This window comes from Vespula vulgaris, chromosome 6 (genome assembly GCF_905475345.1).
Source record: "Vespula vulgaris chromosome 6, iyVesVulg1.1, whole genome shotgun sequence".
NCBI classification, from domain to species: Eukaryota; Metazoa; Arthropoda; class Insecta; order Hymenoptera; family Vespidae; genus Vespula; species Vespula vulgaris.
In genome coordinates this window covers 8724349-8745010 of record NC_066591.1, presented here as the reverse complement: position 1 = coordinate 8745010, position 20662 = coordinate 8724349, and the positions used below count along the sequence as shown (strand labels likewise).

The window sequence follows — 20662 nt, the reverse complement described above, 5'->3', positions numbered from 1 at the left end:
CCTCACGCTACTCCCATTGCAGACTTTACGGCGCCCTTTTACCAACCCTCAGCCACCCCTTTCTTTTCCTCCCTCCACTACGGCAAACCTAGCCTTATTCCAGACTAACCCTATACACAAATTTTTCTTCTCTTTCGTGGAACTCTTTGTCTCGGGGAAAGACATTCCACCTTTCTTCCCCTCTTCAATCCGACCACACCACTACTTTCTCCCACCTATTTCGAGAATTTTTTTTTTCTTATTTTTTTGTTTCTGATTTTTCGATCCAACGATCTTTTCTTTCTTTCTTGCGAATCTCGTTTTATTTTATTTCCGTCTATTTCGTTAAGATTTTTATTAAGTGTATTGTAAAATAAATCGGTCGTATATGAATGTTTCGATGTAAATAATTAGTATCAGGGTTGCGTCACTTGTATTACGTAACAATGTTTTATCGTAAGTATTATTCATTTATTTCAAATATTGATCGGATGAATGGCAGCCATTTTATTTCAATCGTGATACATTATGTTTTGTGTGAGTATGTTTATAGTATTGTTATTAAGTAATATAGTTTGTTAATTTGATAAATTATTTAATTTATTAATTATTGCAATAATTAATGATTATACAGCTGATTTACCAATTACTGTTAGAACTTATCAACCACCGTATAATTACCGTACGTAATCTTCTTTCACGTAAATTTACAAGTACATCATAGACTATGTGTCATGTGTGACTATACTATATACCGTATCACTTACCATAGTTTATACTATATATCATATTATAGACCATAGATTATATATTACATATCATATAATACTACAGAAATTATACTATATAATATATCATCAACTATATAGATAATTTTTTGTCGATTTTTCATTTTAAGCGATTCACAGATTATTTTCTATCTTTGTATGTATCAATCTCTTTTTATCCTTGTTACTTTTTTTTCTTCTTTTTTTCAAAGTTAGGTTTCTTTTGAGGTTAATTTTTCTCAAATCGATTTCCTTATTTCATTATTGATTAGTTCCTTTCTTTGTTATCTATGTCGAACACACACACACACACACACATTACTAAGATTAAATAGTGAAGAATATAAATATTGTTTCTTGTAAGAATTAATAATATTTCCGAGTACATGGTATATTATTGTCGTACATAAAAGCGTGACAAGGAAAGGGCCAAACGTTTCTAGTCGAATTAGGGGATGAAACATTAACGTCGCGTGTCATTATCTACCGACTGATCGTATCGATTTTGTCCTCTCTCTCTTTCTCTTTCTCTTTCTCTCTCTCTTTCTCTCTCACTCTCTTTTACTCTCCTCTTTCTCTCTTTTTCACTCTATGTGTGTGTGTGTGTGTGATCGCGTGCGCCTTTTTTCCGTGGCTCGTTTCAACCAGAAAAGATCTAGATACACTTTGTGGCTTTTTATTTTTGTCACGAGGACGAAGCTACACATACACATACACACATACATACATACAACATATATACACAGAGAGAGAGAGAAAGAGAGAGATCGTATGAATGTTATATTTTGATGACGTACATATTCTCTATCTCTCTAAGCTCGCCAACTCTTTTTCTACACGCGAAATATGAAAAAAAAAAAGAGAAAAAAGAAGTAAAAGAGAAGAAAAAGACGAAGAAAAAAAAAGCAAGAAAAAATATATGTATGCAAAGAATGAATAAATGAGCGGTGGACGTTCGTAAAAGCGAATTCGAGCGATCTCATCGTTCAGATAATTCGAATAATTTAATACAATATACATATGTATATAATTATCATCGACCGCGACATTAATATATGCATGCTTACGAACAATAAATTTACTGTGTGCTTTCTGTGTCGTGCGAGTCCGATAATGGCGTCTGTTATATTAACTACAAAGGATAATGTGGCGACTCCCTTGCGAAGTATAAATATGGCCGACGAATTCCTCGAACAATCCAAGAAAATGTTCTTTTTTTCTTTTTTTCGTTTTATTTTCTATATTGTTAAAGTTCTATTTCATTTTATAAACGGAAATTATATTGTTTATTTAATCATCTAAGAGTTTATTAATAAACATTTTTTTTTCACGATTTTTTATAAATATATGTTATAATTAGTATAATGTAGTTATATTAATAGTAATGTAAGTACTAATGTAATTATAATCAATATAATGTATTGCAGAATAATGAAATTATACTAACATATACACATACACACACAGGCAGAGAAGAGGAGAGGAGAGATAGAGAGAGGGAGAGAGAGAGAGAGAGAGAGAGAGAGAGAAGAATACTAGTATTATATCATATTACATCTATTATATTATATCTACATAATAGAATTCATAGCACAATTAAACTGTATCTACTTTATGTATCTATTGCATAATTACATTACTATAATAACTAATATAATGTGATATGATTATATTAGTATAATACTATTAACTTTCATATTATCTAATACTTTAGTTTAATCAAATACAAACAAATATCGTGGTTATAGAAAATTAAATTAAATTCCAATTAATGCCACTTCTCTCTCTCTCTCTCTCTCTCTCTCTCTCTCTCTCTCTCTCTCTCTCTCTCTCTCTCTCTATTTATCTATTTATTTATCTATTTCTTTTTTTACCTTTTTATTTCTCTTTGTAAGTTTAAGTTAAAATTTGGAAAATCAACGATTCTTTTGTTATATTTTTCTGCCCACTTTGAATTAAATTCGGTTAATGCTTTTCCTTTTTCCTGTCTTTTTCTCGTTTTCTGGTCTTGAACGAACACTTTGTGCGGTAAGCACCCGAGAGAAAATGGATTTGGATAAAATGCAAAGGAAAAATATATGCCAGTAAAGAAAAGATAGAGAGAGAGAGAGAGAGAAGAGAGGGAGATACCCTCGTAAAAAATGAACCTTTTCACTTCGGAATTTCTCAACTCATTCTCATTTCCGTCTTACTTTTTATTCGTATTTTAGGGCACTGTTGGTGTTCTTTATTATCACATATACATTACTATGCGAGTCAATACATGTACGATATATATAGATGTGTATTTATTATTATTTAAGAGTAAGTGATTATTTTTGTTGATTTTAATATTTATCAATGAACATTGTTTATTTTAATTCGAATATAAAATTGAAACAAACTTAATGAAGTTTTATCAAAGAATTCAACTTTTGTAGCAAAAAAGAATTTATTTATTGTGAATAGTTGCGATTAAATATGGCCGACATTTTTTACTTCATCCTTTTTTCTTTTCATTCTTTCTGTGTGTGTACACACACACGCATCAATATATATACATTATTTTACATATATATATAAATAAAGTATTAGTATATTTTACTATAATATATTATATAAATTAATAATATAATAAATAAATAAATAAACGTGCATGTGTATATTTAATAAATATCTACAAATATAGAAAAATATATATATACACATACATGTACATATCTCTATGTATATTTTTTTTTCTTTTATCAATTCTCTATATTTCAAGAAGTGGTTTTGTGAGATCCGGTAAATTAATCATGACTTTTTTCTTTTCTTTCCTGTTTTTGTTTAATATCCGCTGTTTTTATATGCCTTCTTTCTCGCTCAAGTAAAATCCATAAAAATATCGTGCTCAAGTTTTTATGTCTCTTTTATTCTTTCTCTCTCTATGAAAAAAAATATTTTCCAATGCTTTTTATTTTTTCTTTCCATTTTTTTATTTTCAGATAAATTTGTCGTTCGCTTACCTGTTTATTCGAACAAAATACGGTAGCATGAATCGAATCAAATACATTCGTAGTATCTTTAGCGATTCATGTCGTTAAATTTTTCGCTTTTGTGTTGGGATGCGGAAGGTTTGTCGAGGAAAAATAAAAAAAAGAAAATTATACATATATTTCTTTTTTCTTTCTTGTTTTTTTTTTCTTTCTTTCCTTCCCTTTCCGCCATAACAGGGATGAAAAAAATACCGTGACGGGCATTCATTCTTTTCTCTCTTTTTCTTTTTTCCCTTTTTTCGGATGGAACGAGATAGAACGATTAACGCGTTTTTTCTTCTACGTTTATCCGATAAATTCCAACTCTGTGGTTCTCTCTCTCTCTCTCTCTCTCTCTCTCTCTCTCTCTCTCTCTCTCTCTCTCTCTCTCTCTCTCTCTCTCTCTCTCTCTCTTTAATTTGACTTTTTATGTGAAATCGTATCTCAGTTGGACGATAAGAAAATAAATTGTAAAAATAGAAACTTTTGTTCTCTGCAATAGTATTTAACAAAGAAATATATGAGCCATTTATTTTGAAACCTACGTAGGTCTATTTTTCGAAAAAAAAAGACGGGTTAACGTTTACAATAGTTATAATTCTACGTATATTTTTTCATTTTAAAATTTATGACTAACAATGCTACACTCAAGTTCACTGAAATTTCGTTAATAGTTTAGATCAGTTAATTAACGGAATCGTAAAAATTTGTATTTTGAAAGTGGCTTGAAGTCAACTATTTTAGCTTTGAATGCTAAAATTCCAATTACCACCATTCCATAAAAACATAAAAATAATTTCAATATCTAAATACAAAGATATTAATGGACTTATTACAGTATATACAGCATGATTATTTTAAATCTCTTCCGAAAATTAAATGGAGCAGATACCTATAAATATAATTTGATTGTGTATAATTTTTTAAAAGGGTTCGACTTTTATATTTACAATAGACAAAATGATAGTCTTTTTTACTTATTCATTTTAAAGCTTTACGTTTTTTTCGAAGGACTTTCTCAAAAATTAAAAAAAATCTTTACATTAATTTTTAAAACAATTTTAATTCTATTTGTAACCACCGAGAACGTCCTACTTTCTAAATGATGTTTATTAAACTGATTATTAAACTGAAATTATACATTCTTTTTTAACGCAAGAATATTATACTACTCGGTTATAAATAATTCTTATTTTTAAATTGATTCAAATGTGAACTATTAAATGTCTCAATTTAAAAACGAACAAATGGACTTAAGCCACTTTCACAATAAATGGCTATATATATATATATATATATATATGTATGTATGTATGTATGTATGTATGTATGTATGTATATATTTGATAACAATTAAATAATAAAATATTATACTTGATATACGTAAAAAAAATTACGATAGTGTATTTCTTATATTCAAACATGATGGCGAGGAATATCGCGAACAAATATTAAAAATATTCTGCAAGAAAATCTTTATCTTTCATTACGTTAATTAACATATGTAATATTTTTCTATGTTTACATATACACAGTATCTTATTTATCGTGAAATAAAAAAGGAAAAAAATTGGTGCTGACAGTTTTACAAGCTGGGCTTATAGTTTTATAATCTGAACCAAAAGAAAACATAAATAAGTTAGTCTGAAAATGTTTCAAAAAAGAGTAATTGATTTTTTTTTTATAAAAAAAATCATTTGGAAACTTTTGGCTCACTCTGTATTTCGCGTGGCTTGACGTTGATTATTCCATTTCGCTGGTATTCTCATGCATGCGTGTGTGCGTGTGCATCTCTCTCTTTTGCTCTCTCTCTCCCTCTCTCTCTCTTTCTCTTTCTCGTCGTTGTCGTCGTCGTCGCCGTCGCCGTCGTCGTCGTCTACATCGGCGCGTTAAAATAAAGTGCGTTTCGTTGTTCTCTCAGTGTCGTGCGAAAAAGCGTATTCTCGTTGCATCTGCCAGAGTCAGTGAAAAATAGAGAAATTCAACGGCGACAACCGCAAGCGTTCGATCTAAAAAAAAGCATTGCGGATCGACAAATATTTCATTTCTTTGTGAAAATTAAATCTCCAAATTCTCTCAAATCGTGATCCGTCACGTCTCGTTGCGTTCGAATTTATCCGAGAATAAAACAAAACGGAATAAAACAAAATCGAAGAAGAAGAAATTAGAGATGTTGAATTATTCGATCCGGTTATTCCAAGCGCAAGAGAACAGATTCGAGTTTTCAACAATTTTTTAATCGCAGAATTGGATTTGACGAGTGTTGGAATAGGTATATACTAGATTTGTTGGTCCGATACTTTTGATTTGGTTCAATAACTAACTACTCGAGTAGTTAGTAACGACGTCCTTTTTATATTCTGTATGGAAGCTATTTTTAGTAGGGAAGGAGAGAGGGGGATGAGAGATTCAACAATTTTTCAATCGCAGAATTGAATTTGACGAGTGCTGGAGTAGATATATATATATATACTACCGTGGTTGATTCGATGCGTTTGATTTATGTAAGTTCAATAACTCTACCTACTCGTAGGCAGATAGTTGGCGATGATGTCCTTTGTATATTCTTATGTGAAATATATTTTTGAAAGAGACAGAAAGAGAGAGAAATTAATGAGTTTTCAGTCGTAGAGTTTGATTTGACAAACGATTATTATAGTGGTCAGTTCTATGCGTTTGATTTTTATATTCAATAATTACTTGCAAGGTTAGTTAATGATGCGATGTGCCTTTTATGTTTTTTATGCGGAAACCGTTTTTAAAAGAGTGGGAAGATTCAGCAATTTTTCATTCACCGAGTTTGATTTGAAAAGTGCTGGATTATTACAGTGGTCGGTTCTATACGTTTGATTTTTATGTTCAATAATTACTTGCACGGATAGATTTTTAATTAGACATACGATGTCCTTTTTATGTCTTTTGTACGAAAACCATTTTTAAAATATAAGGGAGATTTTTCATTCGCAAATTTGAAAATTCGATTTGAAAAACGCTGGATTATTACAATAATTGGTTCTGTGTGTTTGATTTTTATATTCAATAATTACTTACTCGGATAATTAACTATGCAATGTTCTTTTTATACTTCTTGTTACAAAAGTCCTTTTTAAGAGAGACGAGAAAATTTAACAATTTTTCAATTTCATTTTCTTTTCTTTTCTTTTTTTAAAGTTTGATTTTTATATTCTATAATTACTTGCACGAATAGTTAGAGATGCGATATCCTTTATATATATATATTTTTTTTTACGGAAGCCATTTTGAAAAAGTGGAGAAATTCAATAGTCTTTCATTCGCATGGTTTGATTTGAAAAGCGTTGGATTATTATAGTGATCGATTCTATGCGTTTGATTATTATATTTAATAATTACTTGCTCGGATAGTTAGCGATACGATATTTTTTTTTATATTTTATTTTTTTTACGCAGGCCATTTTGAAAAGGAAAAAGAGATCTAACAATTTTTCAATCGCAGAGTTTGATTTGAAAAGCCTTGAATTATTACAGTGGTTGGTTCTACGCTTTTGATATTTGTGTTCAATAACTATTTGTTGAAATAGTCAGCGATGCGTTATCTTTTTTATATTTTTTGTATGGCAGTCATTTTAAAGAGGGTGGGAACTATTTTCAAGAGAGAAGAAAAATTCAAAAATTTTTCGACGAGCACTGAAGTATTATTGTGATTGTTTCTACTCGTTTGATTTATTTAATTTCTATAACCACTAGTTAAACAAATATTAATATATATAATCATTTCCAATACAAAAATATATAATGTCCTTATTATATTTTTGTACCAAACTTATTTTTAACGAAGAGTGTACTTGATCACTTTTGTTTGTAGTGAAAAAATTTTGAAGTACGAATTAATATTTAAAAAAAAGAACAAGAAAATGAATAAAATGGCCTAAGCGGCCATTACCATGGCTTATGTGAGTCTTGAGTTAATTTTTATCAAATGTTTTGCAAATATACTTCAATGTAACATAAAACAAAGTAATCGTTTACATTTAATTATTTATGAAATTTATTCTTTGGAGAGTACTGTGTTATTTTATGTATATTCCGAAGGGTATTTCAAAACGATAATAGTAATGACGACAACAATGACAAGAACGACGGAAGTGTCCTACAGTATTTGTTTACTTATCAACCTAACCAGGTATTTATTTATCGACTCGTATAATCTTCCAGTAGTTTCTATCGAGACGTCCTCAAAGTCACATCGACTTGTTATTTTTTTACACGTTTATTCGAAAAGATTTCGAAATAAATTAATTTAGTGTGTATTAATAATTGACATTAATTAAATGTTTTATCAAAATGCATTGATAGCTATTAGTTAAAAACACTGCTTATCAATTCGATATTTTAATCGAAGATATATTCCAGGTACGAAAGTTTTTTAATTGAATTTTTAAAACTAATTTTTTTTAATATTTTCTCTCTTTTCCTTTTCCTTTTCTTTTTCAACAGATTTACGTTACCATAATATTATCATATCATTATCATAAATTTGTATGTTATGATAGCGTAAAGTTATATTTATTATCATTTAATATTATACTAATGGGTCAGTATAGATATATATTAAATGTATTATATAAAATTAAATAAATATATATTTATATATATATCAAAAATAATATTAAATATATTATTTTATTATTTTCATTATTATATTATTTTATAAACTCATAATATTTATAATATATATATGTATATATACACTTAAATATTCTATTATATATATATATATATATATATATATATATATATATATATATATATAATACTCTGTTATAACATTTTGCGAATTAAATATATAAACCTGTAGATATTATTATAGAATGGAATTCTATTATCTCAGAAAATGTTTGAGAAAAGTACTTGAAATCGTTCTATATAATAACTTTTTATTTAACGCCTTATCATATTAATTATTTTGGTGTTAGGAAAATAAAAACATAATTCAACTAGTATTTTTTCGAGGAAAATAGAAATACTAACTCATACGATATATATCACGCACATGTATATACTCTTCCCCTATATACACATACATACATACATACATACATACATACATACATACATACATACATACATACATACATACATACATACATACATATATAAACGTATAAGTTTAGAGCATAGGTAGTTTAATACTTTTATATAGAAAATAAAACTATTGCAGTCAAAAATATAGGTTTCTATTAAAAAAAAAAAAAAAAGAGTGAAGTTGGTTTTTTCTGATACATCGATGCAGAAAAGTTTATAAAATTATTTTTATTTTATGTACCCTTTGATATAATTTAATTTTCATCTATAACAGTTTTTTTCTATTTTCAACTGTCTAGAAGATATAACCCGTTCCAATTAGATTGGACACCCTATATATGAGTACGCACTTACGCATGTACATCTCTTCTCTCAGTAATTATACATACATATACACACACATATATATATATATACATATGTATACAGACATACATACAAATATACGCGTGCGTGTTTATGTATGGTGTATGTATATAGTACATTCTCATAACTCGGAGATATATATCCCATTAGGGGAGCAACGAGCTAGAATATTCATATAAATTCCTATTTTCAATGAAATTCCTTAAATTATGACGTTATTTAGAAACTACAATGACTTCAACAATCGTGGTTGTATGTCAACGATTGTTGTTTAAAACGATCTCGATAAAGAAAGAAGACAAAAAGATCAATACACACTGTGTATGTATGTATATATATATATATATTCTCATATGTATGTATATATATAGACACAGATGTATACACCTATATATATATGTGTGTGTATATATATATATAACTGACGTGATATAAAAGATCTTTTCAAGGTATTACAAAAGAATTAAAAGAGAAGAAGTCGGATAGAAATATATTATACATATTCCTCATAATATTTATATCGTAGAAGACGATTCGACCTGTTAAAATTATCTCGCAGCGAGAATGAGAAAATACGAGGAGATCAATACATATTCTTCGGTAATAATAGAAAATGTTTAAACTGTTAAAAGTGATCTCCAGATAAAATAAAATGGATAGATAGAAAGAGGAATAATTATATATATATATATATATATATAATTATTATATATATATATATATATATATATATATATATATAAATTAAATTATACTACATCGAGGATATTTCTATTATGGAGTTTAAAAATATGTTTATGTTTATGTAAGTTGTAATATAATCTATATAACATAACTATAAATAGATTATAACATCTACAACGGTAGTGTTATTATATTATTATATTATAATTAGATTATTATTTTAATTATATATAATTTTTTCTTAGAATTAATAATAATAATAATAATAATAATAATGATAATAATCACAACAACAACAACAACAATAATATTTCTATACATACGTGATCCAAAAATTCTATCTATCTATACATAAATGTTAGTTAGAGATTAAAAGTCTAAATGATTTATTAAGAATCAATTACTCTTTTTCGAAAACTTTTTAAACTCGTAGTTAAGCTCGTAATTTTACAATCTACGAAAAAAGAAGAAGAAAAGAGAAAGAGAAAAAATTGCTTAAGAAGTCTCGAAATTAGAGAATTTATATAATGGATTTTTAAAAATCGCTTTAGAAACTTTTGACCCGTCCTGTATAATATATCTGTTCGACGAGACGTTAAAACGATTTTGAATAGAAACAAAGAGAAAAAGAGACAGAGCTGAAAAAAGAGAAACAAATAAAAAAAAAAAAAGAAAGAAAAAAAAGAGAAGAAAAAACTAAAAACCACACAGGATGCTGTCGAAGAAATCAAAAAGTACAATCCAAAGAAAACATTATCTGTTGTAAACTCTCGTAGAGTAATTCTTGTTATTCAACGCAACGAAGTTAGCCGATGAATGCCGAACTATGCCGAAAGTGTACGCCACGCGTTTTATTTTTCTGCCGTTGGATTTTCACGTCCGCACTTTCGCATATTACACATTATGCGTTCTCGCATACCATGCGAACTTCAATCCTGCCATATATTCTTACATGATGTGTAATACATTATACAGGGTGTGTTTCAAAAATATATTTATTTATACTTATCGGACATTACGTGCGATGTCGTCCATGTTTGAACATCTTTATGATAAATCAATTTTATGATAAAATTAGGAAGGTTTTGAGTGATTCGAGGATCGAGAATTACGTATACTTGTGTTGTAAGATATAAAAATTAGGGATAGTTATTCTGATACGTCCTGTATAAATACCTATAGACGAGTTTCGTATGGCGACGTTTCGACGACGACACGACGACGACGACGACCAACGTGTTTCGTGATTTCTATGCTAAACGCGTATTATCGCGTTATACTCGCACGGATGATCGCTGCTGGTATTCGGTCGACGCGTACGTATACCCCCTCCCCTCTCGATACCCTCTTCCCACCCCCACCTCCATCCCCTTACCGACCCCTCTCTAACGAGCGATGCCTTTCCTTTCACTTCAAACGATCACGATGAGTGAGAGAGAAAGAGTGTGTGTGTGTGTGTGTGAGAGAGAAAGAGAGAGAGAGAATGTTATGTTAGAGGAGTGGGGGAAACACGATGACGGGCATGGCATTCCATTGCGTTGTAGGCACGTCTATCCGTCTCTAAACAACGATCGGGATGGATGGACTCGATTGATCGAGTATCGATAGTTTTTATTAGGTTTAGGTCAGTAGTGAAAAGCGCCATTGAAACTCACTTGATTTTTAGAATTTGTAAAATTTATCTTGAAATTAATGATTTTTGCACGATACTTGTCTTTGTATTATATATAGATCTGCATATTTTGATAATTTTTATCGGATGAATTCGATTGATCGAATATTGATAATTTTTATTTATTTAGCAGTTTTGAAATTTAAATTACTGTAAGTTTGAAAAATTATGATTGTTTCTAATTTAAGATTAAGAGGGATTGATTGAGTATTGATAGTTTTTATGAAGTTTTAATTTATAGTCTGTTTGGTATTGAAATTCACGTGACTGAAATGAAAAATTTTTCTTGAAATTAATGATTTTGTAATGATATATATCTTTGTATTGGAATTGAAGTTGGTAAATAATCGTTAGGGTCGAGTTGGTTGAACGATAATCAATAATTTTTATCAAGTTTAAATAATTTGACATTGAAAGTACGTGACTGAGAATTTTTTTTTAATTTATCTTTAAATTAATGATATTTACATGATATTTGTCTTTGTGTTATGTGTAGATTTACATAGTATGATAATTTTTATGAAATTTAGTTCAGCTTTGACATTCAAGTTACTGTAAATTCGAAAAATTTCTCTTGGAATTAATAACTTTTATGATATTTATATATTACGTGTACATTTATATGTATATGATATTATGATATATATATCGAATATGTATAATATATTATGACATATATAATATATATATTATAAAAATATCAAAATAATATATATCAAGACAAATTATATGATATATTATATAAGCGAACGTATTATATATTATGATATTTTTTTCTAATCAATTATAAGTAACATCTAATCTTCTCAAATATTGTGATAATAATAAGAGAAAAAGCAAAGCTAATGAAATATACTTATGAATTAAATAAAATGAAAAAAAAAAGTTTTCATCTTAATTAAATTTTTATTAAAGCTAATAATACAATATTTCTTCTAATTTTTTTTCTTTTTATACAATAAATATTTAAAAATTTACTAAATTATTAATATGTTTTGTATATATAATATGTTTTGTATTATAAATTGTTAATAATGTTTTGTTAAATGAGTTTGAGTGAAATATTTGTACAGCTATCGAAAGATTTTTAAATTAGGTATAATTGATGTATCATTCCTATCATGCTTTTGGGAGATCAGTTAATGTAACGGTACAATCTATTATCAGAACACGTGCCTTCCATAATTAGTGACGGACAATTTTGTAATTCACTGGATTGCTCTCGGTGTATTTGTATGGGTCGTACCGAGTCAAGTTTAACGAGCGTGAAGAATAAATTTAGTGTTTGAATACTTGAAAATTTGTATAACCTTTTTTGGTTTCATTACGTTTCGAATTTTATTTTATTTTCTCTTATACAAATTATCCTTTTTATGCGATTACTAATAAATTTTTTATCGTAGTTATTCGAAGATTTTTTTTATTATTATTACAATTATTATTCTAGGAATAATATCGATTTAAGCGAATTTGAAGAATAAATTTATGAAAATGATCGAATACTGAAAATTTCTTCATCACCTTCATCTTTTAAATTTAGAATTTTATTTTGTTTATTTATTTCCTTTTAATTTTTTAATTAACTTTTATATGTGATTAGTTCGAGTTTTGATTTCCGTTAATTTAATACAATTGTTCTTTTTTTGTTTTATTGTAGGAATAATGAAGAGGGAAGCTGATGCGGGCGCCATGACAGGTTCAGGAGGGCCAACTAGTCCTCACAAACGTTATCGACAGGGTGACGATGAACTTCGTCTTCTCATTCCTAGCAAGGTAAGAAAATCACAAAATAAACATATTATTTATTTAAAGCAAAAAATAATTCGTTCGTGTATTAAAAAGAAAGCTAATTTCATTCGTAATAAAATTGATTAATAATTGAAGTGAAGATGAGAACGATTTAATGAGATACAGTGTTACATAGATTCGATCGATAAGGTAGATCGTAATTACCAACGAAATGGAAGGAACGTGAAACGTAATGTGTGTGTGTGTGTGTGCATGCATAGTAAAAAAAAGAAAAAAAACTAATTAGCGTATTTCGAATTTTATTTCTAATAATTGTCGTATCATTCATTTTCATCATTATTGAACTGATTTTGCAAAGGAAAATATTTATTAGAGGATAAATTGATAAACGATCGGCGTAAAGGAGGTTAAACGTTAGAGGTTAGAGATTACGTACAAAAAAAAAAGTAACGATTAGAAACTAGTAAAGATAAATACTCGGAAATACTTCGTCGATGGTAAACAAAAAAAAAATGTTTTCACTTTCACACGTTCTATCTTCGTCGTAAGTGAACACGTTGGAATAAACGCGTAATAGTAATTCGCTGATCTAACCGCAGAACGATCGATGCATGCAAGTTCTCTCTTTCCCACGTAGCTAAATGAAAGAAAGAGAGAGAGAGAGAGAGAGAGAGAGAGAGAGAGAGAGAGAGAGAGAGAGAGAGAGAGAGAGAGAGAGAGAGAGGAAGAAATAAGATTTAGTATTTTTCGTTCGTGTCCATTAATTCGATCTTTCCATGGCATTAGCATTAATCGTTTATATATTTATAACCTCGTACATAAATCGATGCAATAATAAAGCGATGCAATAATACGCAAAAGCAAAGTAATCGTTGATTATACATGCGCGTGTGTGTTTATTCCATGTTGATTTCCGTCGAAAATAGATAGATCAAATTGCGCGTACGCATGTGTGTTTAATTCTTCCACGTTACAAGCTAAAAATCATTATTATATAATTCCTAGATTTTTAATTAATTTTCATAATTATATCTGTGTGTATATGTTTGTATGTTTATTTATTTTTGCATTATTATAATTTAAATCATGATTATGTAATTCTCAAATTGTTAATTACCTTTTTTAATTACCTATACATATATATATTTATTTATTTTTTTATATTTATATAATATATTCTTTAGTTTATGATAATATGAGGAAAAAGAATATGTATATATTTTTTAATATTTTAATTTATAAAAATACATATATACATATTTTGTTTTTCTCACATTATTATAACCTAAAGAATATATTATATAATTTCTAGATTTTCTATTAGCTTTCGTAATTACTAACACAGATATATATTGTATACATGCATATATATTTTTTCTCGTATTATACTAACTTAAATAATTATTATATAATTTTCACGTTTTTTATTCACTTTCTAATTGTTAACATATATGTAATACACACAAACGCACAGACATATTAGAAATATAATTTTTATAACAAATATATATTTTATTATTTTATTAATATTAAATTTTATTTAATAAACAATTATCTCATAAAAAAGATGATGTTATACGCTATAGCATAGCTTGTAAGTACACACGTGCTATGCGATCTCTCACAATTCACTATACTTCCGGTCATTGTCGTTATAAAGAGAGCTCGACGAACCGTTATCCACTTCCGGCGTCTTTCTCTCCTTCTTTTCGAGAGAAAAATTCTCTCGATGATTTGGCGGAAGTTAAGACGAGAAGAAAGAAACATGTAGAAAGAAAAAGTAAGAGAGAAAAAAAGAGAAAGAGAGAAAGAGATATGTACAAACACTCATCTACTTTATATATGCGAAACGTTTAAAACGGATACACCGATTACGCCACTTGCGTAGCTTCCTTGTTGCATTACGTTATTTTACGTTACATTACGTTATGTTCTCCGTGTTGCAATAATAAAGATTGAAAAAGTTGATTAGATTTCTTCTCTCTCTCTCTCTCTCTCTCTCTCTCTTACTTTTTCTTTTTCTTTCTTTTTTTCTATCTCTTTCTTCCTTGGTGCTTTTGAAAGCAAAGCCTTATCATCGACTCTTTATCTAAACTCTAACACACCTATAAACGAAACTCCATTTTACTTCATGCTATATACATACATATATACTTGTTTTTATCGCTGTTGAACACGAATAAGGCGATACTTTGTATTTCTTTCGCAAAGAGATCATCTTGATTGTTACTATTTCGTTTTAACTTTATCTAACAACTATTTGTACGAGAGTATTGCACAAGTATAAATATGGAAACGGTGTATTACCACCGACTTTGAGTTTTAACCTATATTTTTTCAGGCTCTAATTTATTTATAAATTCCAATTTATTTATTTATTTTTCTTATTTTTATATTTTCTTATTTTATTTCTTATTTGTTTTTTCTTATTTCTTTTTTGTTTCGATTTTCATTTATCGCAATAAAAAAATTTGTAATTTTTGAAGAAACATTGAATAGAAAATTTATTTATTTATTTATTATATACATACATTCATACATACACACACACGCACACACACATACATTAAATATCGCTAGAATTAAAATTAGACTTAGAAATAAGAGATTCTTAGATATCTCGTTTGATGATTTATGAAATTATATAATTGTACGATAACAATGTGATATTTCGTTCTAATTTTATCTATTATCTATAACTGTTTATACGAGAATATTACACATGTATAACTACGGAAATAGTATATTACTATGTTTTAATCTCTATCTTTGAAACTCTTATCTATTTAGAGAATCTAACTTTTATTTATTTTTGATTTACGACTGTTATATATATATATATATATATATATATATATATATATATAATAAGTATAATTTTAGAAGACATATTATATTAAAAATGTTATATTATATGCGAAAAGAAGTACATTAGATATCCATAAAATTAGAATTAGAATTAGAAGAGTAATTTCTACAATTCTTTGTTCTAAATAATTAAAATTGTAATTATATCAAATTTAATAATTCTATGATATTTATATAATTTTATATGAAAATAATTATTATTTATATCTCAATATTATACATTGGTATTATATATCATCGAACGTGTAATTTTATATAAGTTTCATAAGTCACAGTTCACATTTTTTTTTCATAGATTTATTATTACATAATAATTACTAATATAAATTATAATATACTAAAAAGATAATAAACAATCGTTCACGTTCATTTATTATCATAAAAATAAATTAAAGTTGATAATTTAATATTACATTTCTAAGTTATTATAACGTTAAGATTAATTAAAAAAATTAAGAAAATATTTTTTCTTCCTTCTTTTTTTCTTTGCAGAATTAATTAATAAATCAATAATAAAATTAATAAATTCTTATGAGCAATAATGATTCCATCGAGATGTTTATCTCTCTGATAAAAAGAGCGAACTCGTGATGATATCACGACTAGTATGACGTAATAGGAAATCATTTAGTGCAGCCGATCATATATCCTTGTAGTGTTAATTAGGCAAATTGCTAAGCGAATTGCGAGGTGCGTCGTCGTGCCAACAAAATAGCTCTCATCTTCATCGTTGTTCAACACGCGACAATGAAAAAAAAAAAAGAAAGAAAAAGTTTATAGGGTTGATCATTTTTTAAGTAAGGGAATCAATAAAAAGAATGGAATAGAATTTTTATGAATTTATGAGAAGAGTGAAAAAAGCAAGAAACGAATGTAAAAAGAAAAGAAAAAAAAGATAAAGATAAATTAACAAATAAAAAATAGTCAAAAGTTACGAAGTGATTTTCGAAAAATCGAACTTTTTCTCTTTTTTTTCAAGATTCATTAAACTATATATTTTTTATTTGTTTATTTTTCAATTCGTGTAACTAAAAGCTCAGAAACGTTTTTATAATCTGAAAAAAAGAATAGTAACACAAGTCTGGAAATTTTTTTACAATTTGATAAATGGAAAAATTTATAAAACTGTAGGTTTGGAAACTTTCTTACATTATGATAAAAAGAAATTAGTTTAAAAAGTCGAAACTTTAAGAAGAGTATTTGATTTTTTGAATATCATCTAGAAACTTTTAGCTCGACCAATTTATTCATGTTCGTTTATTTCTCAATACAAATAATATCTTTTATTCTTATTTTTTATATGTTAATTTCCTTTTTTTTGTTTTTGTTTTTCCTTTTTTTCTTTTATCTTCCTTTTTTCTTTTCTATCTTTTCTTTTTTATTTTCTCTTTTATTTTTTACCTTTTACATACACACACACACACACACAGGGTAGGACCCTTAAAAGTCCCTAGGTAATTTTAAAAATGAATTACTCTTTTTTCAAACATTTTAGTTTATTTGAAAAGAAAAATAATATTTCATATTTATATAAAATTTGTATATTTATATAAAATATTATTTTATACATTATATATGTTATTACTTCTAATTTATTTATTACTGATTAATTTAAGTAATTATATTAATATAGTGTGTGTGTGTTTTATCTATATTTTATTATATAGGCTAATTTCTTTTCGGAATTATATTTCTACTGTAATTTCTATGGTCTTGAAAGAAGATAATCGATTTTAGAAATCAGCAGCAGACTTTAGACTCGCTCTGCATATGCATGTATAGAACTTTTTATACTTATTATTATGCAATTATAAATATTACATCATAACAAAAAATTATATATTGGAATACTAGCGTGCTATAATAAAATCTATTTTTAAGAGAATGGTATAAATGTTCTCGATGAGAATTAAGAAGTAATTAATTTTTAAAAAATTATGAATATATATATAAATCGTATTAATGAGCGAATTTATCACGAGCAAATTTTCAATTCGGGATAATACATAATTTGATTTTTATTTATAAAAAGAAGCTATAAGATACGATTAAAAGATTCTTTAATCATTATATAATACATAAAGTTAAACAAAAAGTAGAAAAATATAATTTTCGAATTGAATAAGAAATAAAGGAAAGAAAAAGTAAGGAAGAAAGGAAAAAAAAAAGATAATTTCGATGCAGATATGTTAATGAAGACAATTCTTCTTTCATATCTGTAGTCTCACGATATAGAAAGGATCGATAATGTAAGAGCAAGCAATAATCGTATGTATATATGTATGTATGTATGTATGTATCGTAAGATCGCCTCTTACATGTCGATCTATCGATCTCGTGCAGTCGCGCGAGACCGATTGCGTTTATTGGGCCCGTCGATCGACGTAATCAAGTCGAGATATAATAACTGGTCCGTTGTCAGGGTCGTTACGGAACGTTTTTCAAAAGTGAACTCATTCACGACGACCAAGCGTAATTATTGCGAATGAGTGAACGAATGAAATCAACGAATGGATGACCTCGTTTCTCTCTCTCTCTCTTTCTATCTCTATCTCTATCTCTTTCTTTCTCTTTTTTCGTTTCTGTTGGCCGTTTTTGTTGTAACGAGTAGAGTTGTTCATACCAGAACGTATCATTTTCCGTACCTTGACACGGTATTTCCCGTTTCTAGGATGTTTATTTAAGCTAACGATACAATTCGCTATGGGAGAAACAAAAATGAAAAAAGAACATGATCTATTCGAACAAATTTTTTTCTTTACATGTGCTTTATTTTTTGAACAAGAATAATTGTTTTGCATATGCGTGCGTATGTGTGTAATATATATGTACATAGATATATGTTTTAATATACTTTATATGAGTATATTCTAATAATGTTATATATATTATACGTATGTACATTTTTAGGATACTATCGGAAAAAATTATTTGTTATATGGTTTGCGTCACAAACTTGTATTTTTAAGGTTAAACATCGATGAGGCCTAAAGATTTGATTTTGTTTATTCAATCTTGCTTTTCTTTTTTTTTTTAATTTGGAATTCTTTTTTCTTATCCTTTTTTCGAGAAAATTTGATATTAAATCAATTTTTTTTAATTGTTATATTTTTTCGTTAATTATTAAATTATAAATTATTTTCATTTTTGGTATTATTATCATTATTTTCTTTTTTTATTTTTATTAAAAGGAAAAGACATGAATAAAATAAAAATATTAGAAAAAAGGAATTGTGATATAAAAAATAAAAAATAAAAACAAAAAATAAAACAAGTTACAAATATTTGTAATTATTGAAAACTTTTATCAAATTTTTTCAATAGAACAAAAATAAATAAATAAGTGAGTAAATAAAATATAAGAGACAAAAAAATAAGCGAAGGTCCGTGGGAAAAGGAAAGGGAAAAAAGAAATTCGATTCTCGAGAAAAGATGTCGCGTGCTTGTTCGTAATGTTGTATAGCAGGTGCAAAGACGTGAGAGTAGAAGAATAACAAGAAAAGGTGAGGTCTCTCGAGGTGAAAGCGAAACTCAATTGGCTAGAATAGGTCGTGTTCGGGACGCGATGAGCATGTTGTATATGTATGGAGATTGTATGTACAGGATGGGCAACAAAAAAAAATTCTAAGGTGATTTTAAAAATACATTAATTTTCGAAACTTTTTAGACTTTTTTTTTTAGATTTTTTGGTTAAACTAAGATTATAGTTTCATAATTTGAAAATAATAATATACATATATATATATATATTTTTCACATTTAATTTTCATACAAAATTATATACAGATTTTGAAATTAAGTAATATATATATATATATATAAATATATATATATATATTGTACGTATTTGCATACCATTTTATATAGAAAATTACATAGATTTTTTAATTAAATAATATTTGAAAATAATTTTATATATATTTTTTTACATATAATTTTACATACAAAATTAATTACATATTTTAACATTAAATATTATTTTTATTGTTTATTAGTAATTATTGAATTATTACTAATAAATATAATATAAATATAGTATACTATTATATATATTTTTTATTTTCATTTTAGTATATTAATTAATTTCTTTTCCGAATTGTGAAACTACAAGATCCAAAAAGTTTCGAGAAAAAATAATCGATTTCTAAAGACCATGTAAAAACTTTTGATTCACCCTGTATGTACTGTGAATATACATACATAATAAATCATAGTCGTACACCAGCTAGCTCGTGTCCTTAACTTATAAATCCTGGACGCGTCGTTACGACGCATTTCTCTGTTGTAGGTTGCTGGATCTATAATTGGCAAGGGAGGACAGAACATCACAAAGCTCCGAAATCAGGTGAGAGAGACTTCTCGGATTTTTAACGACATTTCTCTCTGGAGATTTTTTTTCTTTACATGTATATATTATTTATTTATTTCTATTTACTTTTTTTTTTGTATCAACTTGTACCTCTCACCCCTTCTTTTATTGTTCTCTTTTTTTCGTCCTTTTCACGTTTCCTTTGCTT

At 27.2% G+C, this 20662-nt stretch overlaps 1 protein-coding gene and 1 long non-coding RNA gene across 7 annotated transcripts in view; one reads left to right on the top strand and one right to left on the bottom strand.

Annotated features, from left to right (window-relative positions):
• LOC127064697 (heterogeneous nuclear ribonucleoprotein K) overlaps positions 1 to 20662 on the top strand; it is a 146806-nt gene that overhangs the window by 68798 nt on the left and 57346 nt on the right. For all 6 annotated transcript variants that reach the window (XM_050996139.1, XM_050996140.1, XM_050996137.1 and 3 more), the window contains 2 exons: positions 13186 to 13301; positions 20434 to 20490. In XM_050996139.1, the coding sequence (XP_050852096.1) occupies positions 13191 to 13301; positions 20434 to 20490 (168 nt within the window). In that variant the 5' untranslated portion in view covers positions 13186 to 13190. The remainder of the gene's footprint in view (positions 1 to 13185; positions 13302 to 20433; positions 20491 to 20662) is intronic.
• On the bottom strand, positions 5157 to 11170 carry LOC127064702 (uncharacterized). The gene is made up of 3 exons (XR_007781775.1): positions 11033 to 11170; positions 5459 to 5751; positions 5157 to 5355 (listed from the first exon to the last, which is right to left on the bottom strand). It is a non-coding gene; the product is annotated as an uncharacterized LOC127064702 (long non-coding RNA).